This window comes from Leuciscus leuciscus, assembly GCF_965113295.1.
Source record: "Leuciscus leuciscus genome assembly, chromosome: 4".
NCBI lineage: Eukaryota > Metazoa > Chordata > Actinopteri > Cypriniformes > Leuciscidae > Leuciscus > Leuciscus leuciscus.
Window position 1 is genome coordinate 51,821,007 of NC_138728.1, and position 27,476 is coordinate 51,848,482.

The following is a 27,476-nucleotide window of genomic DNA, read 5'->3' on the forward strand; positions in this document are numbered from 1 at the left end:
ATGTAATCTGTCACCATTCTGTTTAGGTTTGTTAATGGACTTTCAGTTTGTTTTCATTTGTCACGCGTTTCCTTGTTTTGACACCCACCACTCGCCTGTCTCCATAGTTACCCTCATTATTAGTTTGTATGTGTCAGCTGTGTTTAAGTAATTATCCTCGTTTGTGTTCACTACATAAGTTGTTCCTTCTCTTGCACCACGGAGAATACACGAGAGCCCACCGCAGACGTTGTGGGACCACCCACTGTGACGAGTGAGCCAGAGCCCGAGGACAAGAGGACAGCACTCACCATCGCCCCAGAAGAGTCTGACCAGGGGTGTGAGCCATCAACGGCTGAGGGAACGGGAACAGAGGACTGGCTGCTGTTAGGAGGAATCTACTCCCACCCAAGCCCACCCTGTATCATCTCCTCCCACCCAAGCCCGCCCTGTATCATCTCCTCCATCGATGTTTAAAGATAGCATTATGAATGATATGGACGCTGATTTATTCTTCTCTTTGATTTCTGTGGACTGTACCCTACTCACCACCATCCTCTCCAGTCTGATATCACAGAGCTCAGCCAGTCCTCCAGCCCCGCCGCTGCTAGAAGCTTGCAGCCCTGAACCGATTCTGGAGATGCCCTGCTGAAACGTCGAGCCGCAGGCTGCACATCCATCTACAGCGCCTGAGCCAGAGGATCCTGCAGCTCCACCTCTGGTCTCAGTTTCCCTCATTCCATCTTGGCCCGTCGGCTCCGTCCTGGCTCGTCCCACCTTTGGCTCCTCCAGGGACGCTCTGCCTAGTGACTCCACCAGGTTCCCTCGTCCCAAAGACTCCCCCTTGGTCATTCGTCGCTCCACCTTCAACATCTGGGTCTCGTTGTCCCACCATCACCATCCCTTGGTCTCATTGTCCTGCCATCCCCATCCCTTCGCCATATCCTGACACCATCCCTTCTCTTCTGCCTCCCCGCATCTTTTCGCCCCCTTCCAGATCCCCCTCCATCCTATGTATAACTCTGTTACAGCACGAGGTTGATCTGCACGCATTTACTCCATTATATGAGACTGACCTGAGCTGGACGATGATATTAATGTTTTCTCTAGAGCAGGTGTGTAGATAAATGAACTAAATGAATAACGTTTTAACAACAAAAATGAACCATCATTTAACTTACTTAAAGCTGCAGTCGGCAAGTCTGGCAGATTGGGTCGATTAGCCAAAATTTTGAATGTTTACAACTCTCATGCCCCTCCCCACTACCAGCGAGCACCCTCCCATCGAGGTCGTGCTCGTCAGTGCGTCACTGTGCGTGTGTACCTGATTTTCTGTGAACGCGTCCGTCTCTTCAGCATCTATCAACACCATGGACTCGGAGGTAGGCTGCCCTGGCTAATCTATCCATAGATAGCAATTACCGAGGAATTGGAAGCTTGTTAGTAGATTTTCTCTCCGCCATCACGCTTCATACAATCTCCAGGCGAACTTCAGGCATGGCGTGTGCATGTGATATTAACGTGCGCGAGTGAGGGGGGATCTGTGGCGTGTGCACGACCTGTGATTGACAGTCAGCTCTCACACCCCCCTGCGCTGATTGGACCCGATGATCCGGGAGCGGTGGATTTTTGCAAAACAAATAACACGCTCCAGGTGGAGTTAGAAGCTCAGGTTTTTTTCTAAAACCATCTTATTTATGTTGTTCTGTCGGATTATAGTGTCAATTTCACTGAATATGATCAAAAAAAATTTGCCGACGGCAGCTTTAAAGGGGTGGTTGACTATGCTTTAACTTGTTTAAGTTTAGTTAGTGTGTAATATTGCTTTTTGAGCATAAACAACATCTGCAACATTACAATGCTCAAAGTTCAAAGCAAAGGGAGAAATTTGCTTTTAAATAAATAACTTTTTAAGGACTACAACAAACGGCTGGTTGGGACTACATGTCATTCCTCCCGGGTTAGTGACATCACCAACCCTAAAATTTACATAAACCCCGCACCCGGAACACGATTTATAGATTATCAAGACAGAATATGTTAATCAATGACTAGAAGATAACTACACACAAGCTACATAAATTCATAAATTAACCATTCAGAAACGTCCTGTTGCTTCTACATGTTGTCACTTATTCTTGAGTCTCTCCATCATTGTCTGACTCAGTTTTCAGTGCATGTCTGTGGCCACATTTACACATAGCCGGGTATTTAGAGAAACGAATATTTCTCCCCCTCCGTTTTCAAAAATAACATCGTGCACACAACATCGTTTTCAAAAAAAGTTGTCGTTTACATCAACCCGCATAAATACAAAGGGGCGGCAGTGTAAGGAGAAGGATAAAGCCATGCAAGCCAATCAGAATCCTCAAAATCGACAACGACGAATAGCACGAGCGACTTCCTGTTCCTTTCAAAACAATAGACATGGCGCGAGGTTCGTTCGTGTGGACAGACAGCGAAGCAAATGCAAACAGGCCAAAAGCGTTTTCACAAAAGTAAAAATGAGTACCACTTTAACAGCATCCATGATAAAATAGTAGCCAAACAAACTCATAGACAGTATGGAACAAACTCTAAACATAGGGCGCTCACATGACGTAAGCATTTTCTGGCGCATAATGTGACGTTTGAGAACCTAAAACCCCGTTTCTCCCAGTTGACACGGCAACACATAACCGGCGTTTTCAGAAATCTCCACTTTGGCCGGAGTTTTTAGAAATAATCGTTTTCTGGGATAAAAACAGCGTTTTCGTGTAAATGACAGGCCAAAACGCAGGGAAATATCTGCGTTTTCCCCTCGTGTAAACGGGGCCTGTGTGAGTGCAAGCTGTGGAAGCTCCGCCCTCTGCAGCAGCTCATTTGCATTTAAAGGAACAGACACAAAACGATGCGTTTTTGCTCACATCAAAGACTTATTTTACATCTTATGAAAAGGGCATTATACCACCCCTTTAAAGGACAAGTTCGGTATTTTACACTTAAAGCCCTGTTTTCAGATCGTTTCTGATGAAATACAACGGTTAAGATTGAAATTTGGACAAATGCTGCTGGCCCGAGAATTTTCGGTTTCTGTGGTAGCACCCCCCCACCTCCACAATGGTTGCATAGGTGCACTGGAATAATCCTTCCTAAAACGCATTAAACTTTCGTTTACAAAGACGTGAAACTCACCGAGTGGTCAGGGGTGTTCACTGATATGCTCACACAAAAATCGCTGCAAAAGATGCTTTCCAACAGGTTTTATCGTAGTTTTTCATCCAATACAAGTCAATGGAGTTGGACAAAAACTACGATAAAACCTGTTGGAAAGCATCTTTTGCAGCGATTTTTGTGTGAGCATATCAGTGAACACCCCTGACCACTCGGTGAGTTTCACGTCTTTGTAAACGAAAGTTTAATGCGTTTTAGGAAGGATTATTCCAGTGCACCTATGCAACCATTGTGGAGGTGTGTGCTACACTCTTCTGTGCTACCACAGAAACCGAAAATTCTCGGGCCAGCAGCATTTGTCCAAATTTCAATCTTAACCATTGTATTTCATCAGAAACGATCTGAAAACAGGGCTTTAAGTGTAAAATACCGAACTTGTCCTTTAAGCTGGACTACTACGCTATTTTCTTCTGCTGCACATCCAAAACAAACTTTGTTGCAGTTTTTTCTATTATCACTGTAAAGCTGCTATGAAACAATCTGTATTGTAAAAAGCACTATATAAATAAAGGTGACTTGACTTGTTGGAGGGGGTGTTCTGTCACCATTCTGTTTAGTTTTGTACATGGACTTTCAGTTTGTTTTCATTTGTCACGCGTTTCCTTGTTCTGACTTCCGCCACTCGTCTTTCTCCATAGATACCGTCATTATTAGTTCATATGTGTCAGCTGTGTTCAAGTAATTATCCTCGTATCCAATAGAATAAAGAGAGATATGAAATAAAAAAGGCTTTTAAAAAAAAGTTTTTCAGATGGGACCAAGAGTAGGTTATTATTCAGGTAATAAATACTTCTGAAATTAAAGTAATCAAATGTAAAAAAAAAACAAAAACATTGGATAGTCTTTATTATAAAATTTAAACACAGATTTAAGCTTACAATTAAAGTTATTCAGTTGAGAGCAGAGAGTCATTTTCTTTGTCTTTTGTTCTTTGATTATCATGACTTTACTTTTAGCTTCTGACCAAGGCTGTATCTCAATACTAGTTTTACTTGATCTTAGTGCTGCGTTCGATACTATAGATCACACAATACTCTTAGATCGACTACAAAATTATACTGGTGTTCAAGGACAAGCACTAAGCTGGTTCAAATCATACCTATCTGACCGCTACCATTTTGTCTATTTAAATGGAGAAAAATCGATCATAACTCCAGTAAACTATGGAGTGCCGCAGGGATCTGTATTAGGCCCTCTGTTATTTTCAATATATATGATGCCACTTGGAAATATTATAAGGAAACATGGAATTAGTTTCCATTGTTATGCTGATGACACTCAAATATATATTTCATCACGGCCGGATGAAAACGCTACATTTTCCAAATTGACAGAGTGTGTTAAAGATATAAAAGATTGGATGACGCGTAATTTTCTTTTATTAAATCCAGACAAGACAGAGGTAATACTTATCGGTTCAAAAAACCGCCCACAAAACCTCGCACAATACAACTTTAACATCATAGGATGTCCTGTTACTTTATCCTCTACAGTAAAAGACCTGGGTGTTATACTCGATTGCAACCTGTCTTTTGAAAATCATATTTCTTATGTTACAAAAACAGCCTTTTTCCACCTTAGAAACATTGCTAAGCTACGTAATATGCTATCAGTTTCTGATGCAGAAAAGTTAGTTCATGCATTCATGACCTCGAGACTGGATTACTGTAATGCTTTATTAGCTGGTTGTCCTGCATCCTCAATAAACAAGCTACAGTTAGTCCAAAATGCCGCCGCTAGAGTTCTTACGAGATCAAGAAAATATGATCATATAACACCGATTTTATCATCACTGCATTGGTTACCTATAAAGTTCCGTATTAATTACAAGGTATTGCTACTGACTTATAAAGCCCTAAACGGCTTAGCTCCAGTCTATTTAACGGATCTTCTATCGCCCTATAATCCATCGCGCTCTTTGAGATCACTAAATTCAAGGCTTTTGGTCATACCTAGGATATCCAGAACCACCAAAGGAGGGAGAGCATTTTCACATTTGGCTCCAAAACTCTGGAATAGTCTTCCTGATACTGTTCGTTGCTCAGACTCGCTCTCCCAGTTTAAAACTAGATTAAAGTCGCATCTCTTCAGCCAGGCATTCATATAATCCTACAGTTCAAACTACAATCCGGCCTCTATCCAATGCCAGAGGAGAACTGGCCCCCGACTGAGCCTGGGTTCTCCCAAGGTTTTTTTTCTCCATTAAGGCACCTGATGGAGTTTTAGGACACCATTAGGTCACTTGATGGAGTTTTTCGGTTCCTTGCCACTGTTGCCTTTGGCTTGCTCAGTTGGGGATATTTTGGGGATATTTAATTTAATTTTATCAATCAATAAATTCCTCTTGAAACAAACTTTGTTGTATTATTTTCATTTAATACTGTGAAGCTGCTTTGATGCAATCTGTATTGTGAAAAGCGCTATACAAATAAACTTGACTTGACTTGACTTGACAGACAGCAGCAGGAATATTAGAATGCGGCACTTAACGGGTTTACGCAGGGATCCAATATACTATTACACCACATGCATTATCTGTTTCAACTATTTAACATTCCAAAACTGACTCTGTTTAACTGAATACTACTTATAAACTCTAGTTAGTTAACATTATAAACTCTTCAAAAGTGGCACTGGTGGTACACTCTAAAAAGTTTTACTATGATTTACAATTTTGTTTTTTTGGTGAAACATTTTTACACTTAAAAATATTGATTCAATTTTAAAGCAGTGAAATCAATGTAAATTAAAAAAATAAGTAGATCTGAGTAACTACATCTGGTAAAAAAATTTAATTGAGTAGAAATAATTGAGAGAAAACCTAAAAAAAACATTTATGAGTAATATTAACTGTTTTATTTTCTCTAAACCTTTGTAAAATAGTATGCCATACAACCATCGGTATACATGACATTGGCCTTTATTGTCGATGAGTAACGTTACATCAATACAGCATATTTTACACTGTTTTAACATGTATACAATATTGCCAACATTTAAACTCATGTAACAAACATTTTCGAAGTAAAAATTAAACATTTAGGGTGCTTTCACACTTGGTTCGATTGCCTGTTCCGAACCCGAGTTCGATTGCTCCCCCCTCCCCCGATGGACTGTGTTCACATTATATTATTTGCATCCGAACCGCGGTACGCTTACGTCATCAAGCTGCAGCTGGCGCGTACTCGTGTTGCTTGGTAACCGCTATGAAAAGGCGTCAAAATGGATAGAATTGCTCGCTTCACATTTGTTCTTCTTTTTTTTCAACCTTTGGTTTTGTTTTCAAAGAAAAGATACAGAAACACACTTGCGTCTGTCTGCCGCAAAAGTATTAAAACCGTTCCAAAGACAGCGGGATGTCCGCCCGCCCGCCGAAGACAATTTTTGTGGAGGCAAGCAGAAATCATCTCTCTGCTTGCAGTGCGTCAATCCCGCTTTTCGTCAAGGTAAGTGTATATAGACCCTTTTACTGTTGTTAAACACACACGCACGCAGGCACACACCAGATTATACGCCATCAATAGCGGTTCACAACCGTACCCGAGTTCACATGAACCGTACCCCAGACCACCTTTTTAAGCGGACTCGAGTACGGTTCGCGGGTGCGCACCCGAGTTCGGAAAACAGCGTTCACATCATCCAAACGAACCGAACTCTGACGTCATTCGAACCCGGGTGCGCACCAAAAGTGCTAGTGTGAAAGCGCCCTTAACCCTCTGGGGTCTAAGGTGTTTTTGGGGTCCTTGAGATGTTCTGACATGCCCTGACATTTGTGCTTTTTTCAGTTGCTTATAAACATATTAATGGCAAAAAAAAATTACACACTATTTAGCACAAACAGGGCTACCATAATATGTGAGCAACAAGAATGTACATGTCTGCATTTTTGAGAGAATAATGTTTATGCGTGGTTATTGAAAAAACTAAAAACTAAAGTTTCTGAAATAAGGCCATAAAACACATACTAAATATGTGCCAATAAGACTTTTGTCTAATAGATGTCATTGCCTAGTGTTTTTTCTTCAAAATGATGTGAAAATCATCCTGCCCTTATCATTCACATAACACAATACATTGATTTGAATTTTGCAAAGCACTTTCTGTTTGGAAAGGCAATATGCGGAGTGGGCGTCAACGATCATGCATATTTAGTGGTTCACACCTTAGGAGACAATGGGGCCTGCATACTTAATGACCCTTTCATTCAGGTGAGTCACTGAGCCACAAGAATGCAAGAGCAACAGTTGGAAGCATCTCAATTATTTTTTATTTTTCCACATATTGTGCTTGCAATTTGGCCTATAATATCCAAGGAAAACATGTCTAGTAATTGTGCAGTTAATTCTCATACTGTATTTTCAGTTTTGGAATATTTATCCTCTCCCCAAATTTGTCACTAATAAAACACAATAAAAATTATTTAAAGAAAAGGCTTATTACCTTATTACCTTTTAATAGTTTGTTTACATCTACCTTGTAAATATATTTTTTTATTAAAAAGGTTACAATTACAACAACAATTCAAGTGTAATCTTTCTTTGTAAAAACTAAAGTATACATTTTATCATACATATTTCAAAGTTAAGGATTTGATTGATTATTTGATTACTTTATTTTTGACAAAACATACTATATTTAACATGAGCAAATATTGGCAAACAAATATTGGCTTATTTGAGTTGGCAGATATTTTACAGTAAAAATGTATAATCTATCCAAAACTAATCAACGAAATGTTGTCTTTCATATGTCTGTAACATAGGTCTTTCGTTTTTATTATAAGAAATATAAATGTTAATTTGCAGTTTAATACGTTGCTTATACAAATACATTTTATTTCAACATTTCAGTCGATTTTAATCAGTATAGCAAAATAGTTTGCTAAAAGCAGATCATTCATTCACACACAGAAACACAATTCAAATTTAAACCGTCTTTTTGCGAGTTGTGGTAAACAGCGCATCTCTGCGTTCATTCATTCACACAGAAACGCGATTTACTTGAGAATGAAAAAAAAAACTTACTACATTATTCCATCCGTTGCTCCTCGAAATACCAGCACTTCTGAGGTAAGTTTTCCATTATTATTATTATTCCTCACAGCGCTGCGAGACAGTATAGACAACTACACTTATCTGAATAAACTTGATGTGTTTTCTCGAGCTGATATGTGGGCGTTCACAGTTTGTATGGGATCGTCTCAGTCATTTGCGTTTGAATAGCGCGCGCTCTCCGTGGGCGGGGCCGATTATAACGTAATGAGATGAGATGAGCTCGACTGGAATCGCTCTCTTTTAATACAGATTTCACAAGATGAAAATATTTGTTTTTTATATAAATTACTTCATTTAAAATAAGAGAATTCAAGCTTCATGCCTGTGTGTCTGTATGCCTGTTTGACTGAGTCTTCGCTCAGTTATTGTTCATTTTCGGACGCGTTTCAGAATGGACTTCACTGGCAGAGAGAAGGCAGAACTCGCTTCGTGTTTATTTTTCTTTATTTGGCAAAAAGCACAACACTTTGTTTTTATTGTGAGTATACACAAAAATAATACACATTTAACAGAATCGATTGATGTATGAAACTCCTATGGAAAATCAAAGTCAACAGAGTATTTATGAGTTTCTTTTACATTGATAAAAAAAAAGCGAGCTGGTATCGCCGGCGATACCGTAGACCTCAGGGGGTTAAACATTCAGGTAGCCTAATTCAAGTGTAATCAACCGGTCTGTTATCCAACTTCCACCGGATCAGCGCTGGTTCTCGTGCCAGAGATTGACTTTCAGGTGAACTTCGAACTTCAGACCGCCGTCCTGCATTTCACTCATAGCCGAAAGATGCTGCAACTCCATAACCTGACAATCAACAAACAATGCACAGTTCTGAGAATATTTTATCATCCAAATTAGTTAATGTTATATTCATTATCTTTAGGAATAAAGTCATGTGTTTTATGCAAGCCATCAGGCATTTCAATCAGCGAAAAGACAGACGTGATACTCGTTTAGGTGACTCACATTGCATCCCAGTATGTTGTTTTGCATTAAATAAAATGATTTACAGCACAGTAATGATTTTATCAAATGAAACACAAAATAAAACATACACACACCTGAATTTCACAGAGGAAATGCACCAATTGTGCGACGCTGAGAAGAGAAGAACTGTTCTGGACTGAAGAGAGTTCAAACAGCCCGCGCTCACTCAACCATTGAGTTGTCGTCACGTCAGAGGGTGGGGGGAGGGGTGCATTCTTTTAATTGAGTAAACTTACTCAATTTCTTAAGAGTGTGTTAAAAATATTAATATTGATTTGAATTAAGTAATATTTGTGGTTCTTGAAACAGATCAGTTTAATTCTCCATTCTCAAATATTTTGATAGAAATTTCACAAATATATTAAGTGTATTATAAATAAATAATTGGTTAGTCAAATACTTCTTTTAGTGAAAAAAATTAAATATAACTGTACATTTTAGATAAAATTAACTGTTGGATTTTTAGTCAATTATTTTGGTATGTTTAACTCAAACAATCAAATAAATGATATTCAGAGAGTCCGTCGCCATGGACGCTCGAGGCGGTGCGCTGGAGTGAGTTGCTGGGGGGACAGACGACTGTTGTCACATATAATAAAACAAACAAAACATAAGTCCAGGGGCCTGTTTCAATAAGGAGGTTCAACCAACTCTGAGTTAAAACTTGAACTCTGAGTTGACTTACCCTGAGATGGAAAACTCTGAGTTTTCGGTTACAGAACAGCTGAAATGAGTTAGTTCAATCAACTCTGAGTTGACTGACTCTGAGTTAAGCGCGTGCGCCACAACTATAAAAAGCCATTATCAATGGAGCACAGATATTACGAGTCACCATGGCAACAGCGCCAGACAAAAAGAGGTCTTCATATTTCTTCACATTTTAATTACTGTTATACAGTGATGGGTGTAATTAATTACCAAGTAATCTAAATACTGTAATTTAATTAAAGGGATTACTCTTAATTCTTCTGTAATTTAAAGTTTAATCTGATGTAATTGTATTAGACTATAGAACAATTCTGTATAGGCTATTTAACATACATTTTTAAAAGTTATATTTTTAATGTAACCTTCTCCCTCTACACACTTTGGTCAATTCAAGAATAATTCATGCAATTGTTTATTTGAAAGCATTAAAAGTGCTGTTTGTCTCTCCTTGTATTGTTCAAGTGTTTAAGGTTGACATGGGATTTAGTAATTAGTAATAAGTAGACCAATAATTTCTAAAGATAGTCATTATTACATTAATCTAATTACAATGTTGAAGATGTCATTTGTAGTTAGTAATACAAGTAACTTGCCCAACTGTTATAATATCAGAGGTGAAACTGGAAGAACAGTATGTTATTCAACCTAATTTTAATTTTCATGTAGGTGCAATCCGGCAGGCATTAAAAGAACATGGCAGCAGCTGAAATTTTAATATAAAAACATAATTCAGTCAAGTAAGGCTTGAGCATAGTATGGGTGTAGGCTACCTGACTTTACAAACATTTGACATATTAAATAACTAAAGCATCCAGTGTCTAGCAGTGCAGCAGCATTTTTGGCTGAGGGAATTCCTGGACGGACTTCAGAGCCAGTCCCAAAGATCCAAGGGCCTTCATAAAATGTAAGAGGTTTACATATGTGTTATTTTTTATATAGGCTATTTTTGAGATTTCCATTTATTTTTCTTTGGGTTAGGATTTTTGTTGGTCCCAATAGATTCTGATGGTAATATCTGTCTTTTGGAGCCTCCTGTCCCAACAGAACCCCAGGCAGTTGTAAGTCGCCTACTCAATACACCAGAAATTATGACAAATAGGGTTATAAAGTTATACTCAACCAAATGCTCATCACATGGGGATAAAGAGTTTCTGCTGCCACAGAGAGGCCTACAGAGGTAATGTTAATATTATGTGTCTACACATCAAACAATCTACACATTCAGATTTTTTCACATTTTTATGTGGAGTAGCCTATAGAATCTAAGATTAAATCTAAGTATAAACGGGTATTCTTATCTCTCCCCGCGCCCCCAGAGTGTGGAAGAACAGCAGGAGGACGGTCCATCAACTTCTGGTGAACAGATGAACAGTTCAGTGATTTCCAGTAAATGCCACAGTTTAATTCTGTAGAATTTGTTTAGAACTACATTATGTAACTCTAATCTACTACTGTGTTTTCAGTTGCCAGTAAAGGAGTTATATAGACTTCATCTTATTTAAAAAAAAATATATATATATATATATATATATATATATATTTTTTTTTTTTTATAAAAGATTAATTTTATTAATAAAAATGTACTGAAAGAATGAATGAGGTGTTTAAACACCACTTCCACTTTAAAAAGGGGAGGAGACCGAAAGAAACTCTGGGTTTACTGAAGAAAACCTGCTCCCGACCAGGTTAGGTTCACAGAGTAAGTTACCATGGTAACTGACTCGGAGTATAAGTTACCTCTCTTTCTGAAACAGGCTTGACTTACTCTGCTTTCTCAGATTTAACATACCTCCCATTCTGAAACAGAAAACTCAGAGTTTCCCTCATTTTAGGGTTAACATACTCAGAGTTTTCACTTAACCTCCTTTCTGAAACAGGCCCCAGGCCTGTTCCTCTCTCACTCTTCACAGTCGTCGCTCCTCCTTTATGCTTCCGCTCCTCCGTGAGAGATATGAGACCGGTGCGTCACGCAGGTGTCGCTCATTATCAATCACGCCACCGGCCTCGCGCCACTCTCTCACGGCCCTCGGCCTCGTCCTGCTCGCCACACACGCATCCAGACTTTAATCGAGGATAGTAAGAATACAAGGGCTTTAGATACTGCTTTGGATGCGACTAGCGTGAATGACTAATGTGAACTATGTACATTGTTCGGTTCCGGCTGAAGTAGAGCCCGTGCAGCAGCGCAACTGGGTGATGGTGAGACGGGACAAAACACAGCTCTTCCATTCCGATTACAACATCAAACAGGTTCTCCCCACTCAGTGAAACACCCACTGTGAATCCTGTTGAATGTGCCCTAGTTATTGGCGATTCTATCACATGGAATGTGAAAATAGAGACACCAGCCACCATAGTCACATGTTTGCCGGGAGCCAGAGCGCCTGACATCAAAGCAAATTTAAAAGTGCTGGCTAATGCTAATCATACATTTTCTAAGATTATTGTTCACGTCAGCACTAATGATGTTCGACTTTGCCAGTCGAAGATCACTAAAATTAACGTTAAAGAGGTGTGTGAACTCGCAAGTACGATATCAGGCACTGTAATTTGCTCTGGCCCCCTTCCTGTTCCCCGGAGTGATGAGATACTTAGTAGACTGTCCTCACCCATTGGCTGACTGTATACGCCCATATACAAATATGACTCAACGTCCAGACTGTCAACACTGCATTGGCTCTCTATTAAACATCATATACATTTTAAAATCTTGCTGATTACTTACAAAGCACTAAATGGTTGAGCTCCGCAGTACTTGAGCGAGCTCTTAACGCATTATAGTCCTTCACGTCTATTGCGATCTCAAATTCCGGCCAGTTGATAATACCAAAAATATCAAGATCCTTTTCTTATTTAAGACCCTCTGACTTCAGTCAAACACTTGTCAAATGGGAGTCTTGCAGAACATTTTTATGAAGAATTTTTAATATTGTCAGCTTCCATGTGCTTCCATCACACGAAAATGCGACAAACATTTAAAACAGCATATTACATTACAGCAATTATTATTTTGAGGAAATAAAGGTGTTTTCATCTGTATGCCTGTAAAGAAAGCTATGATTACAAACCCTGATTTGATAAAGTGATTTTGAGGATGATAAAGTAAAAAATCTAAAATAGACAACAAATGTAAAGTTGATCAGTCACATTTGCAAATATAAATGTATTTGTTAGATACTGTTGCATAATTAAGTGCTAGAAATAAACGATTTTCAGTGTTTTTAATTCAGAACTAGATATTGGGTTTGATGTTACACAAAATAGTTTAATGTGTGACGCCATTCATTTAGTCACGAGTTGCATGCATAAATATAGATAAAGAGACGCATGCCACAGAACAACTAAAGAAAGACTTTGAGAATGAAACTAACCTGTTTGTTCCTCAGTATCTTCATGTTTGACTCTGAATGTTTCTTCAATCTTCACGTCTTCACTCTCCTCTTTAATAAACGCCATCTTTATAATAGTGTGTCACGTGGATCTCAGTCGCTTCACCAGGAGTTTTTCTGTGTGTTTGGACACTCTGTCCTGTTTAAGAGGAGAATAGTTAACAGAAAGAAAAACACTCAAAACTAAATCTCTGAGTGTGTGTCAATCAGATCTAGTTCAGTAGTTCAGTTCACTGGTAAGAGAGTCAGTCAGAGAGAGAGAGTTAATGGACTTAAATTATCTCGACCGATTCATCGGTTTTGCCGATATATCGGTACTGATAGTTAATTGGTGGAAATATCGTTATCGGCAACATCCACACCGATAGTTTTTCCGGGTTGCGTCTGTTGTTGGAGCGGCTGAGAAGAGTGTGCTGTCATTACACAGAGCGATAGCGCCCTCTAGAGGACAAATCATAACTATCACTGGCCAAGTTGTTTACGTTAACTCATAAGGCTGGGCACATCATGGAGATCACACATTATACGGAGAGCGCGGACACTTCAGATGCGCATTTAAAACACTGACAGCGAAAAACAGTATGAATACAGAACACTAAAGTACATATTGCCATATCATTATAAAGTAATTAATTTGTTGACTAGATGCTGCATTAGCAGAGAAAGAACAGCAGTGTGTTTGCCGTCGAGGCTGAAGCCGGGTTCACACTGCATGCATTATATATATATATATATATATTACTAAAAGAACAGATGTCATGCTGACAATCATAAGTAAAAGCATGTGGTGTCACAGGCGATGGACTTCAGAGTGCACCTGAAAAGACGACAATAATGGACGACACGTCTCATCGTGGAGGTTGAGGAGATTAATATAGCACACATACAGTATAGACATCTATGATGTGCATGATTTTGTTGAATGTTTTACTTTTTTTGAGAATTTGTCTTCTGTCAAAGTACTTACAGTTCTAGGTTGACCACAACCTCAAAAGCCGCACTATATCTTTATATGACATTCCCAATTCAAAGTAAAATGTCATCTCCATCTCCGACTGCTGTATATGGTTACAGTATTGACCGGCGGTGTGGTTCCCTCAACATAACCCGTGAAAAAAGATATTGATTTTGTTTTAATTACTGATCATTTATTTTGCTTCTGACAGGACCTGGTTGCATTTGCTGGTGTTGATGACATGGCAAGTGAGGTGTTCACAGTGCAGTTGCCACTCTCACCAACTCCGTTATATAGCAATCTAGTAGGTACCTTAGTAGATCATGGCATAGATGGGCCTCCCACTCTTTATGTGTTGTGGTTATCTTCGGAGGAGGTACAGGTGAGAACATGTGATACAAGTGTGTTTATATTATATGATTACTACAAATAGTAATTATTTGTGCATCATCATCATCATTATTATTTTCTTTATTGAAAGAATACTGATATTTTTCATTCATATGCTGGTTTCACTCCCTCAATTCAAAACAATATATATATATTATGGCAGTACGATATTGAAGAAAAATGCGATATGCGAAAGCTCATTTAATAATGCAATATTCGATATGCGATCTGTGACAACTACAAACCGTCCATCACCCCCTAGCAACCGTTTGTGTGTGTGTGTAGAAATAATGCGTCCCACCGTTAATTTCTATTTCCTGTCTACATGCAAATGTAAATTAATATATCTCTCAACAGGGGATTCATTCAGGACGATATCCAGCAACTACAGGGTGGGCCACTGCACTGTGGGAAGAGTGGTGAAAGAGGTGTCAGCTGCCATCTGGGATGCCCTGCTACCTGAGTACCTGCCTGCACCATGCATGGAGGACTGGCGTGCCATTGCAGAAGTGTTCAGCCATCGCTGGAACTTCCCCAACTGAAAAATATATCATTCCCTCAACATATGATCTCGAGGCCCCGATTTATTATCACGTTCCCACTAATTAATATCTCGTGGCAACATCATATTATCACATTCCCACGAGTTTATATATTGTCCCCTCAAGTCCCCTCCCGGTCACCGCACAAACCTGACCCAAATGTTTTATGTCGCAATTGTTACCATCTGTTTGCATTAGTTCATATCCAGCTGGTCACTGTTATGCATTCATTAGCCGGCGAAGTTGCATATTTCAAGCTAGTGATGTGATTGCTTTCTCAACATTGATATGTTCATGCAGCCGACAGAAACATAAACAAATCTGAAGCGCATTCGATTCAGTCCTTTTTTATCACTGCAATACATGCTGTTATTTTGATTAGATAATCATCAAGTGTTCTAATATAGAAGCTAATGAAGTGAGAGACTATACATGTAATATACATTTATGTGATTTGAATGCTCTGGCCTTTGCAGATATTTAAAGATGGCCATCTTCTTTAAGCATGATTCTTTGAGCTTTTTAAATATTAAAAAGCTCAAAGTTTTAAAATATTAAAACTCAGTCGAATCAATATTTTGTGTACAGTAATTATGCCATCCAGTATGGTGGACTCGCTCTCTCTTGTTTCATACAAACGCAGCGGCGGCCATTTGGTGACTATTGTTTTGTTCATTATGAGATACAAACAGGTACCATTTTAAAACAGTTTAATCTTGAAATCAATGTATCTTATCCCCAAAATGATTTATGTGGTGAAATGCTGTGTAATAAGTGAATGACTATACTGAATCTCTTGCTAAATGTCCATTTAGTTTCTCTTTGTGATAAGCTGATAAGATATTTCAACACAGATCAATATTTCGTGTCTAATTATTTACTTATGTGACAAGTAGCCGTGTAATAAGCGGGATAATGTACACTCCGCCTCATCATCCTGTCGGAGGTTAGTCTGAGAGAACCACCGGCTGGATGTACATTATCCCTTACTTAATAACAAAGGAATACAGACTATACAGACAATTAATATTTAGGCATTTGTAAATTATTTGTAATAGATTAAACTGTGATGAAAACATTGTCAGTTGATTTGTAGAAGTTGTCACTCCACATGTGTGTGTTGTTGCTGCATTTACACTGGTGAACTGCAGGAGTCGTCAGCGGGATTCGGTGATTCGAGCGCTTACAAATTCTGAATCATTTGATTCAATTGAATCGGAACCGGTTTCGAAAAGCTCCGTTTCTCTATCATTACTTGGCAGAGAACAAACAGCGTGTTTATGATGAACTGATTCACAATATAGGGAGCGAAATGAGACGCACTGTTTCTGTTAGTCACGTGTGGATGCGCTTTACTCACACAAACTGTTTATTACTTTTATTAGACACATAGTGTTAAATGTATCAATAATTAACTGGTTGCACAGTTCTCTATAATATGGTCTTTGGGTTATCTTAGTTTAAATGAATGAAAGCACAAACCTTTCTTCAGCAGAATCACAGCTGCAGGAGCGCGGCGTAGCCTTATGACGTCATGTCCCTACACCAAAATAAAAGTCCTGTTCAAAATAATAGAAATTAAATTAAAACATTGCCAACACATTAAAATTATAGATAAAGGATTGATTTAAAGGATGAATTACAGATCTCCAAAGCTATTGATACTACTGATATTTTGTAAAAAGCTTCTGGCTTATATCTAAATATAATTATTTTTAGATATTGATTCCAACTACAGAGCATTTGTGATATTCATAATTATGAATAAAGTCAATGAATAAAGTATTTTGTACGGTGGCCAAGAGGTGCAAAACAAATCACAATTACAAAAACAAAATAACAAATCCAAAAACAAAACAACAAATTATAAACAAAATAGCAATTCAGAAAACAAAATAACAATTCAGAAAACACAACGACAATTCAGAAAACACAACGACAATTCAGAAAACAAAATAACAATTCAGAAAACACAACGACAATTCAGAAAACACAACGACAATTCAGAAAACAAAATAACAATTCAGAAAACACAACGACAATTCAGAAAACAAAATAACAATTCAGAAAACACAACGACAATTCATACAAAACGGAAAAGGTAGGTATATTTTGAGAATGACATACTTATCGCTGACTGGACGAGACACCTGTCAATCAAAAAATGTGTGATCAACTTTGTTTTGCTAAATGCTAAAATGGAAACATTAAGCGCTACTTTGAAGAAGGACATTCATATGCCGTGATGGGTGACGTGACATGGCAGTTTTGCTGTCTTCAGTGTCAAACATGTATGAATACAAAATATATTTGCCAAAAACCTTCTCAATATTGTGCAGAACATTATGCTTTATGTGAACATATTCAACATTAAAACAGTTCATCACTCATTTTTTCAGAATTTTCAACCAAACATAACAAAACTCATATGGTGTGACTGTCCGGCACTTGTTTCTCAAAGTGAGAACTTGAATAAAAAATAAAAAAATAAAAAAAGTAAAAATTCTCAAAAACAATACAGAAAAATAATACAGATGTCTATTTGTGAGCCTATTCTTTTCAAAGTCCAAGCATAATGTTTTGAGTCAGTTCTAATAAAAAATATTTTGTCACACAAATCAAAATCATATGGTGTGACACTATTTTGGGATATTTGAACGGGCAACTGTTTTGACACCCTTGGGAAGGAGAGGACCTTCTTCAGCAATGTTGTACAGAACTAGCAGTGTATTGCTACTGTTCAACCTGAGGTGAGTCATCATTTTTACAATAAATCAGATCTTGTTGGCACTCTGACAAAAGTCCCACTTCCAGATGTCTTTTTATAAAAATGCAAAAGAAATGTTATTATTTTGTCCTAATTATATGTAAATCTATGCTGCTTTGTTATAGCTAGCATGTTGTTAGTATGCTAATGTGTAGCTACAAGACTCAAGGTTGTGCTAAGTGCAGAAAACATCATATGGTGTGACACTTCATCATATGGTGTGACATGTCTGCCTGTCACGCCATATGATTTGATTGTCACACCATATGATATGAATTGTAATTCCCTGCATATATAACAATAAATAACAAAGTCCAATGTATGTTTTGTCCTTTTAAACATTTATTTGGGTCCATCATCACATAAAAGCTGTAATTATCCACCATCGATTGCGTTTAGTTTAGTTTAGTTTTATTCGGTGATACAGATTTCTAGTTCATCAGACAGACACAGCAGACCCCTTCACAGAAACCTTAGAATGCTGTTTAAGTCTAAACAATGTTGTCTTCATCTCAAACCATACATTTCCTTTTCTTTTGTCAACTTGAGGCAGATAATGATGACAAGTGCAGAGAGGACAAAGAGATACAGGGAGAGACTGAATTCAGACCCTGCAAAGAGAGAGGAGTTGCTGAGTTGCAGTTTTGAATTGAAATTAAATTTGATACACAAACATATGTTCATATGGTTCATACAAATTTTTTTTTTAAAATAATTTTATTGTTAAATATCAAATAAATCAATAAAATTTGAATATTGCCTTCCAGCATTTAAGAGTGGTTAAATATTTCCTGCCATGAGTGATCAGTACTCACCAATAAGTAGGATAATACATGGTTTGCATTGACACATGGCGACATTATCATATGGTGTGACACTATATCATTTGGTGTGACATTCCAAATTGTGAAAATAACATACCTTTATTAATGATAAAACCTGAAATTGTTCATGGAATACATAGAAAATAGTATCAGCAAGAGTCACAAATATTTTTATAATTTTCTAGCAAGGTTTGTCACAATAAATAGAAAATATGTTGAAAGACCGACGGCATAGGTCTCACATTGAGCAATGTTTTAGAAAATAATACACAAATTTACTTAATTTTCACAAAACTATAATGGATCACAGTTTAGTTATGATAAATGACTTTGATAAAGTGAGCAACTTAAGAAAGGTATAATCCATTTTCAGTTTATATACAATTATTTTCATGTCACACCATATGACGATTGTACGCACTAATACAACAAATTGTCACATAAATTCTGATTCCAATTGAAAATTTTGAAACAACATATGTTTCTATAAAGATGAGAGTTAGTAGAACAAAAGTCAACCATTTTTATGCCTGTTATTTGAAATTTTTGAAAAAACACTTTTTTTTGGTACATATGTCACTGATGCTGGCGACATACCACGACATTAAAATTAGCTTGCACTCTTTAAAAACACACCTGAAGAATAATGGTATGTTCAGAAGAAAGAACTATTTGACGTAATGAATGCTATAAGAGCAGAGCTGCGTGGACCAGGACAGTTGTTCGGCTACCGGACAATGTGTTTAGTACTTCTGCAGAAACACAAGTTGCGTGTTAAACGTGATGTCATTATGCGGCTGCTGCGAGAACTCAACCCACAAGGGACAGAACAGAGGACACGTCGTAGATTTGTTAGGCGTACCTATCACTCAATGGGACCGAACTATCTTTGGCGTGTTGATGGGTACGATAAACTAAAGCCATTTGGTTTCGGCATATCCGGATGCATTGATGGTTTTTCTAGACGTGTCCTCTGGCTTACTTGTGGGCATACTAACAATGACCCTGCTGTTATTGCACATAACTATACGTCCTGTGTACAACGCCTTGGCGTTGCACCCATGAGACTACGAACGGACTGTGGAACAGAAAATGGGACAATGGCAGCAATACAGTGCAATCTCCGTCATCACCACAGAGACTACTATGCTGGCTCAAGAAGTCACATGTATGGTACTACACAACTACAAAAATCACATTGTATAAACGTGTATGCTAAATACATTTACACAGAAATTTAACTTTCAGGTATGGATCAAGGGACTGTGGCTTTGCAGTTGACGAAGGCGAGTTAAGTGCTTTTCCTGAGTCAAGGCTGACAACAGAATTATGTGGCGATAAAAACATCCAGGAATATCTAGAATTTGTAATGGAGCACAATCAGTTGCAGTGGCCACAGAATTGGGAGGAAGCATTACAACTCTACTTCACAATGAAGGAAACAGCAGGTCTATGAACATGAGTGTTTTAAAGGGATACTCCACCGTTTTTTCATATTAAACTATGTTATTCCCTTAACTAAGACGAGTTGATACATACCTCTCTCGTCTCAGTGCGTGCACTCAATCGCTCTAACACTCTGATAGCACTTAGCTTAGCCCAGTTCATTCATTAGGGACCAAACAGAGATGAAGCTAGAAGCGACCAAACACCTCCACGTTTTCCCTATTTAAATACAGTTACACGAGTAGTTACACGACCAAGTATGGTGACACAAAATAAAACGTGGCGCTTTTCTAAGCGAGTAAAAAGGATAACTATAGTGTATGGCGGAATAGCACTTGGGACTCGGGAGCACTTCGACTCTGCGCAGTAAAAAGTCACGTTGGTTCTAATGACAGAAGTGAGAGGGAGAGGATTTTTCAATCGTGACTTTTTACTGCACCGAGTCGAAGTGCTCCCAAGTGCTATTCCGGTCGTGTAACTACTCGTGTAACTGTATTTAAATAGGGAAAACATTGATGTGTTTGGTCGCTTCTAGCTTCATCTCTGTTTGGTCCCTAATGAATGAACTGGGCTAAGCTAAGTGCTATCAAAGTGTTAGAGCGATTGAGTGCACGCACTGAGACGAGAGAGGTATGTATCAACTCGTCTTAGTTAAAGGGATAGTTCACTTTAAAATGAAAATTCTGTCATCCTTTACTCACCCTCAAGTTGTTTCAAACCTGTATGAATTTCTTTCTTCTGCTGAACACAAAGGAAGATATTTTGAAGAATGTCAGTAACCAAACAGTTAAAGGGTTAGTTCACCCAAAAATGAAAATTGTGTCATTAATGACTCACCCACGTGTCACTCCAAACCCGTAAGACCTCCGTTTCTCTTCTGAAGACATCTTAAGATATTTTAGATTTATTCCGAGTGCTTTCTGTCCCTCCATTGAAACAGTATACCGTCCTGTATATTTAATGGAGGGACAGAAAGCTCTTTAAGAGTCATTAATGACATTAATTTTCATTTTTGGGTGAACTAACCCTTTAACTGTTTGGTTACTGACATTCTTCAAAATATTTTCCTTTGTGTTCAGCAGAAGAAAGAAATTCATAGGGATGTAAAGGATGACAGAATTTTCATTTTTAAGTGAACTATCCCTTTAAGGGAATAACAGTTTAATATGAAAAAACGGTGAAGTATCCCTTTAAAAATGACAGTTGAAACCAAAGAGTATAAGAGTATCCCAGAAACCTGGGAATAACTTGTTTAAAAAGGAAACAATTCAACTGTCACTTGTGTCATAGTGAACTAACCCTTGTGAACTAAAAACATCCAAAACCTGGAGAATTCTGTATTCCAAAATCCATGCGTGTCTGAAAATGACTGTACGTGTCTAAGAGTGTTAACTTGAGTGTGTTTGAGCAAGTATTTGCCATTGGGAACGGTGAATTAGCAAGAAACACTATGCATGGTTGTGGTGTAATTCCAGCTGTCAGGCCAGTAGCACATTCATCAGCACATTCTCGAGTGGCACTTCAGTCTGATGTTCTGAAAGACAAAAAATAAATGGAATTTTGAACAAAGCTAGAAATGTCAAGTTACTCTTTCCATAATTAAATAACCCCAAAATTACTTTGACTTTCTTTCTTCAGCAGAACACAAATTGCTTGCTCGTCCATACAACGACAGTACATCTACTAGCTTTAACTTCAAAAAGAGGACATAAGTATTATAAATGTATTAAATTACAACCCTTATTATATTTTTGGAAGACACTATGTATTCATAATTTAATTTCTCCCCCACCCCCAACTTGCATGGAATAATTGATGTCCTATTTGAAGCATAAAAGCTAGTTACAAGCCACTACCTTTGTATGGATGAGTGAGCAGGAGAACTCTGACATATATTTTTGGGTGAACTACTGATTTAAAAATGTCTGAAATTCACCTAAAACAGAACATTATTTGTTAAACTACAAATAACAAACCTTCACAGTCAAGGAGATAGTCTGACCAAAAGCAAAGCGTCTTGGATTCCTCTGTCCTCTGGTTACTACCCACTGGGCTGAGTTCTGCTTTGAAGAGGTTTTCCAAATCAGTTGCTGTCAGCTTCTTCTCAGTGTGGCAGAGGTAAGAAGCCAAAACACTTGGATGTTGCTGAAGTGCTGTCAGAAACTGCAGAGTGACAAGTCCATCTTTAAATCTATAAAAGCAGACAATAGTTTAGGCTGTTTTATTCACAGGCTAGTAGAAAATGTAATATTCATGCAATAAACAGTCAATAATATAGTGAAATAAAGTAGCATTGTGAAATACTAATGCAACTATAGATGTGTTTATCTTAAAATAAACATTTGCCAATGATGTAATGTGTAAGTGAATTAAAAAAAAAACAATTTTACCTTTTAATAACACTGTGGTCAATCACATACCACCTGACGTATTCTTCCACAATTAAGTGTTTCTCCTCAATGTTCTTCACGCGTCGAAAACACCCAGCAGTTTGGAGCAGGGTGCTGTTTCTCAAAATTAGTTCTTGTAGTGACTCCAAAGTCTGTATCTTAAAACAAAATCAACAACAGTAAGTTGGTTTTCATGTGCAAGATTTTTTTTTTTCTTATCGGAATTGAAAGTGAAATAATTCAACACTTAATAAATACGTAAAAGCAGAATTGTTTTACACTTGCAACTGATTATTTCTAAGGTCATACATATTTAAGTAACCTTACTAATCACCTAAAATATGTCTATTACCATACCTCTCGCAGCACTTTCACTACACCCTCATCTGTGACATCTTCTAAAGAGGCGCTGAAAGAGGGCTGACCTACAATGTGGTTTACCAGGTCTTTAGAAAGAAAATGGGGCCCTGGTCCTCCATGCACTATTGACACTGCAATCATTTTCCCTGCCAAGAAATACTCATCCTCCCTAACAGCTGTCATAGAAAGTAAAGCGAAATCACACACTAATAAATAAGACGGTCGTGACAAATGTCTGTAACACACTTTTTTTATTTTATTATTATTAACAGGAACTCCTTTACAAAACAAACAACTTAAATTAAATACTCACCAACTGAATTGTATACCAGGTAGCGTCTGTCGGGAGGTCCATCAAAAATGGACCAATTCTGCAGGCAGCTCATTAGTAAAGTGAGAAGTTCCCTTCTTGGTCCCCCTGTATCAAGACCCTCTTCCAACAAGCCAGCATCATCAGAGAACTTCACAAACATGTCATTGAATTCCGAGTATGAGACGCGTTTAAATCCTCTGACTGCCCCATCCCACACATTGGATCTCGTTGTGTTGAATCTGCTGACACTTTTTCGATCAATAACAAGGGCCAGATTTGAAATAATATCAGGAGCTGTTACACTGCTTTGTTCCCTAAAGAGAGTAAAAAGTATGTTTTTTTATCAATGTATTTAGCATTTGTAGACTTACATTCTCCAATCAACATACTTTTTAGCTTACTCTATTGGTAGTGGGAGGTCAAGACCGTGTGGTGTGATTAAAAGCTCATCGTCTTCTTCAGTAGTCACAGGCGCATACACTTCCATGTATTTTCTACAAATAAGAGATCATCATTACGCACAAATGTTAAAATTTACAAATTCCATGACACAAGATTTAATAAACCAAACAAACCTGTAACACCAGTTCTGCGTCGCAACATGGGCGGAAGTACCTGGGCGGTCATCCTCCGAGTCTGAGAGCATTATCTTAAAACAGAAATCAGGCTTCATCAACAGCTATCATGTTATATATAACTGTATCTTAGTGTCATTTTATACAATTCATCACACAACAGATAATAATTGGATTGTGGCTGGCAGTTTCTATTATTTTTGGTGTAGTGCCTTATTAAAAGCACAATAATAGACAACTATAAGATCCAAAAACCATGCACGGGTCATGCTAGTCAGACTAATGGGTTCAAACCACGGTTACTACTAACCTCATCTACACCTCCTTGTCCACAAAACTCTACTACACTTCCTTGAGACGGTTCCACAGTACAATCACTAAACGGCACACAAACAACGAGGATTAAGATATAAACTGTGAACAGATGTAATAAGATGTTTTACAGCCCTTTAGATTTAGATTAGATAGACAATATCCAATTTTATCCTAATATTAATTAGACCCATTAATCTTACCAGTGTGTCGGCCATGCTTGATTCATCAGTTTTCCGGGTTTTTATGACAACTTCTGAGTCAGATTCTGAACTGAGAACCTGTTCTGCAAGACACAGAACAAACCAAGTAACTATGCTTAAACAAAGCAAGCATGAATTTTAGCTAACTAACCTATAAAGTCTTTCTTTCTGCAAATAAACAAGTTTATCCTTGCATAATTCTTTCCGATTTCTGTTTTGTAATCTTTCAGTGTAAAGGGCCTTTGTGTCCCTGGAATATTAATGACTTCGGAGCCATCTGGGTACAGAAGTATGTAGGGTCCTTCCTCCATGTCTTTATTGAAGTCTTTCATTTTTTTTTTTCAGCCATCATGAGGAGATTCTTCGCAGTTATTTGTTGGTCCGTGAATAAGGGGAGTGTTTTCCCACGTTGTGGTTTTAATTAACCACTCTGCAGACACATTATACCGACATTAATCTGTAAAAAACAACAACAACAAAAAAACAAGTGTATCACTTTAGCAAGAGTGCCATTCACAAACCATCGCTTAACACCCATTTGAAAATTATACTGTAACGTTACCTGTACTTTCTTCTGCTCGTGTTTGCTTCCTCCTTTCTTTCCCATGGAAAAGTTTGTTCTTTCCTTCGATTTCAGGTTGCAAATTGGGCGCAGGTGTTGAGTCTACACCTGTACCTATGCAAGAGACTAAACATCAACGCTGTTCACACCCTAACTGCTTAATATTCAATATTTTTCTTGGTATTAGGTCAAAGTCAAGACACGTTCTAGCAATGCTATCTAGCTAGCCATACCTGTCACGTTCTTTGCCATGGGCGTTTTCTGTCGTGTCTCTTTTAAAATCTCGAGATTTTTCCCACATGAATTACAAAAATTTGGAAGAACGCCATATTTGAATCCACAGTAAGGACAATACATGTTCACACACACACAAAAAAACGAATAACGTTAGCTTTTCTACCCTCGTTACTTCCAGTCTATGCTTCCAGTATCGCGTGTTTCCGGTTCTGGCTTGATTGACAGGTATCTCGTCCAGTCAGCGATAAGTATGTCATTCTCAAAATATACCTACCTTTTCCGTTTTGTATGAATTGTCGTTGTGTTTTCTGAATTGTTATTTTGTTTTCTGAATTGTCGTTGTGTTTTCTGAATTGTTATTTTGTTTTCTGAATTGTTATTTTGATTTTAGACTTGCTATTGTGTTTATAATTTGTTGTTTTGTTTTTGGATTTGTTATTTTGTTTTTGTAATTGTGATTTGTTTTGCACCTCTCGGCCACCGTAATTTTGATCTTCATACTACAAAAGAATGAATAGAACTAAATACTTAAATATTTTTAGTTAATATTTTTATTTAAATATTTAATATCAGTATTTATAAACTTAAACATGTTAAACTAATTAAAAATTTGTATATCAAAATTACATTTGTGATCAGAAAGAAATCGTACTTTTGGCTGTAATTGATTAACGTATATTAATGTATATTTCCACCTTATTTCATCTCAGTTTCTCCCCAGAACATAAGGGCAAATATAATCACAGACTTTGAAAAGTGTCAGTTTATTCTCTCTATTGTGTGATCTGACACGGCGCATTGAGAGCTGTGATACCAGATAAATTCAAGTGAAAACATTGTAGTTAAACGAATTCATAATCACAATACTGAAATTAGTACAAATTTAGAACTGAAACAAATGTAGGCTTCTATTACTTCATCAAATTTAAGCTAAACGTTAACATTGTGTGTCCAGTTCTTCTATAAAGGCTATACATCTCAATAGGTTTTGCGTCTATATAATAGGTATTATAGTTTGCTTTAAAACATTAAACATACATTTGCTACATTCCAGTAGAGCCGCTGCACAGACGACACAACCTGAAGGTGCTGTTGAAGGCAGATTATCATCCAATCACACCAGAAAATGATGATGAAGCTCGTCTTTAATCTGCTAAATTATTGTTTTGTGAATCATTCACGAAATTGAGATGACTGACAGTGATACCCGGCCATACGATAGCATTGAAAGAAAAATTTCAAAACAGATCCATACATTGAACAAATCAGAAAAAGACTCTTAAAATTTTGTTGACTTGGCTAAAAATAATAATAGACTAACTAAATAGTATTGCTTTCAAAATAAAAACCAATGTAAACGTAAAAGAACACTAAAATTAATTAAGTTTAAAACCCCATCGCACATTTCAAGGTTTAGATAAAGTTTTGAAACAGTTTATTTATTTAAAACAGGGTTGCATCGAGTTTAGCGTTTATTCCCTTTACGATGCAAAATGAGAAATTCAGAATCTTAATTCTTAATAATACTGTATGTCACTGCGTGTCATCCACACCAATTACAAAAAACAACTGTGACAAATTATTTAGCCTTTGTTGCTTCAAAGAAACAAAATGCCTTGTTGAATTCACCTTACAATAAAACGAGGTTGATCGCAAATTAAAGCTGTATCGTTTAGTTGGCATGAACACGTTTCGTCAACAGTTCATGTTTAGATAAGGCCAGATTGTTGACAATCATACACACTGCTCAAACATTCTAAAACTCTACAAAACCAGTTGAAACAACTGGATTGAACACTTCAATACATTTTTTTATGAAAAACCGGTGGGCAACAGAAGCCTATTCTTCGGGGGAGCAGCGCGATAACAAACAAACAAACAAATACACCAAAAGACTGTCATATCTCGCTGTCAGTGAAAATAAATGAGGTGCAATGACGTTGATTAATTTTTACTATTCTATTGAGGAATGAGACGAATGAAGAGAGCTTCTCTCTCGTGTGCGCGCTCACACTGACTGCGGGACAACCAAACTTCTGGGTATTTATTAACATTAACACGTTAATTGACATTAACACTTTATTGTCCTGCACCCCCACGATAAAGCCACTGAACTGCCCCTCCAAGCCCCCCACAGGCTATCTGAGAGGAGAAGTGTGATGAATAATAGGACGGAAGCAATAGCAAGTGCAAAAATGTTTATTGAACACGAAGTTCACTCAAAACACCACAAAACAGGCAAAGAATCACAATGAATGCAAGTAGTAGAAGA

The 27,476-nt window shown here is 37.6% G+C and overlaps 2 protein-coding genes and 2 long non-coding RNA genes across 8 annotated transcripts in view; all 4 read right to left on the reverse strand.

Moving 5' to 3' along the window:
• Window positions 1-27,476, reverse strand: part of LOC309497025 (uncharacterized protein) — a 73,451-nt gene that overhangs the window by 2,708 nt on the left and 43,267 nt on the right. The window contains exons 1-2 of one of the 4 annotated variants that reach the window (XM_082167282.1): window positions 16,281-16,670; window positions 13,311-13,467 (exon numbers count right to left, since the gene is read on the reverse strand). The exons of 1 other annotated variant lie outside the window; for it this stretch is intronic. In XM_082167282.1, the coding sequence (XP_082023408.1) occupies window positions 13,311-13,395 (85 nt within the window). In that variant the 5' untranslated portion in view covers window positions 13,396-13,467; window positions 16,281-16,670. 2 more of the 4 variants (XM_082167281.1, XR_014205312.1) reach the window with 2 other exon arrangements.
• LOC309497097 lies at window positions 446-6,723 on the reverse strand. Its single transcript, XR_014205379.1, has 3 exons — window positions 5,651-6,723; window positions 2,795-4,141; window positions 446-2,160 (listed from the first exon to the last, which is right to left on the reverse strand). It is a non-coding gene; the product is annotated as an uncharacterized lncRNA (long non-coding RNA).
• On the reverse strand, window positions 18,303-22,788 carry LOC309497069. The gene is made up of 4 exons (XR_014205348.1): window positions 22,643-22,788; window positions 22,229-22,443; window positions 21,552-21,786; window positions 18,303-18,593 (listed from the first exon to the last, which is right to left on the reverse strand). It is a non-coding gene; the product is annotated as an uncharacterized lncRNA (long non-coding RNA).
• LOC309498097 (G2/M phase-specific E3 ubiquitin-protein ligase-like) lies at window positions 22,866-25,680 on the reverse strand. Of its 2 annotated transcripts, XM_082168610.1 has the most exons (9): window positions 25,201-25,680; window positions 24,968-25,081; window positions 24,557-24,862; window positions 24,406-24,488; window positions 24,201-24,267; window positions 23,891-23,964; window positions 23,717-23,809; window positions 23,316-23,629; window positions 22,866-23,178 (listed from the first exon to the last, which is right to left on the reverse strand). In XM_082168610.1, the coding sequence occupies exons 4-9, from the start codon at window positions 24,429-24,431 to the stop codon at window positions 22,991-22,993; spliced, it is 762 nt and encodes a 253-aa protein (XP_082024736.1). In that variant the 5' UTR covers window positions 24,432-24,488; window positions 24,557-24,862; window positions 24,968-25,081; window positions 25,201-25,680; the 3' UTR covers window positions 22,866-22,990. The 2 variants fall into 2 exon arrangements, with proteins under 2 accessions (XP_082024736.1, XP_082024735.1); XM_082168609.1 differs by having other exon boundaries at window positions 24,406-24,862.

Coding starts and splice junctions, on each gene's coding strand:
- LOC309498097 (XM_082168610.1), bottom strand. CDS start 24,431: ATGAATCAAGCATGGCCGACACACTG. Junction 23,810..23,890: donor ACGCAGAACTGGTGTTACAG/GTTTGTTTGGTT, acceptor TCTTATTTGTAG/AAAATACATGGAAGTGTATG. Junction 23,630..23,716: donor GACCTCCCACTACCAATAGA/GTAAGCTAAAAA, acceptor TACTCTCTTTAG/GGAACAAAGCAGTGTAACAG.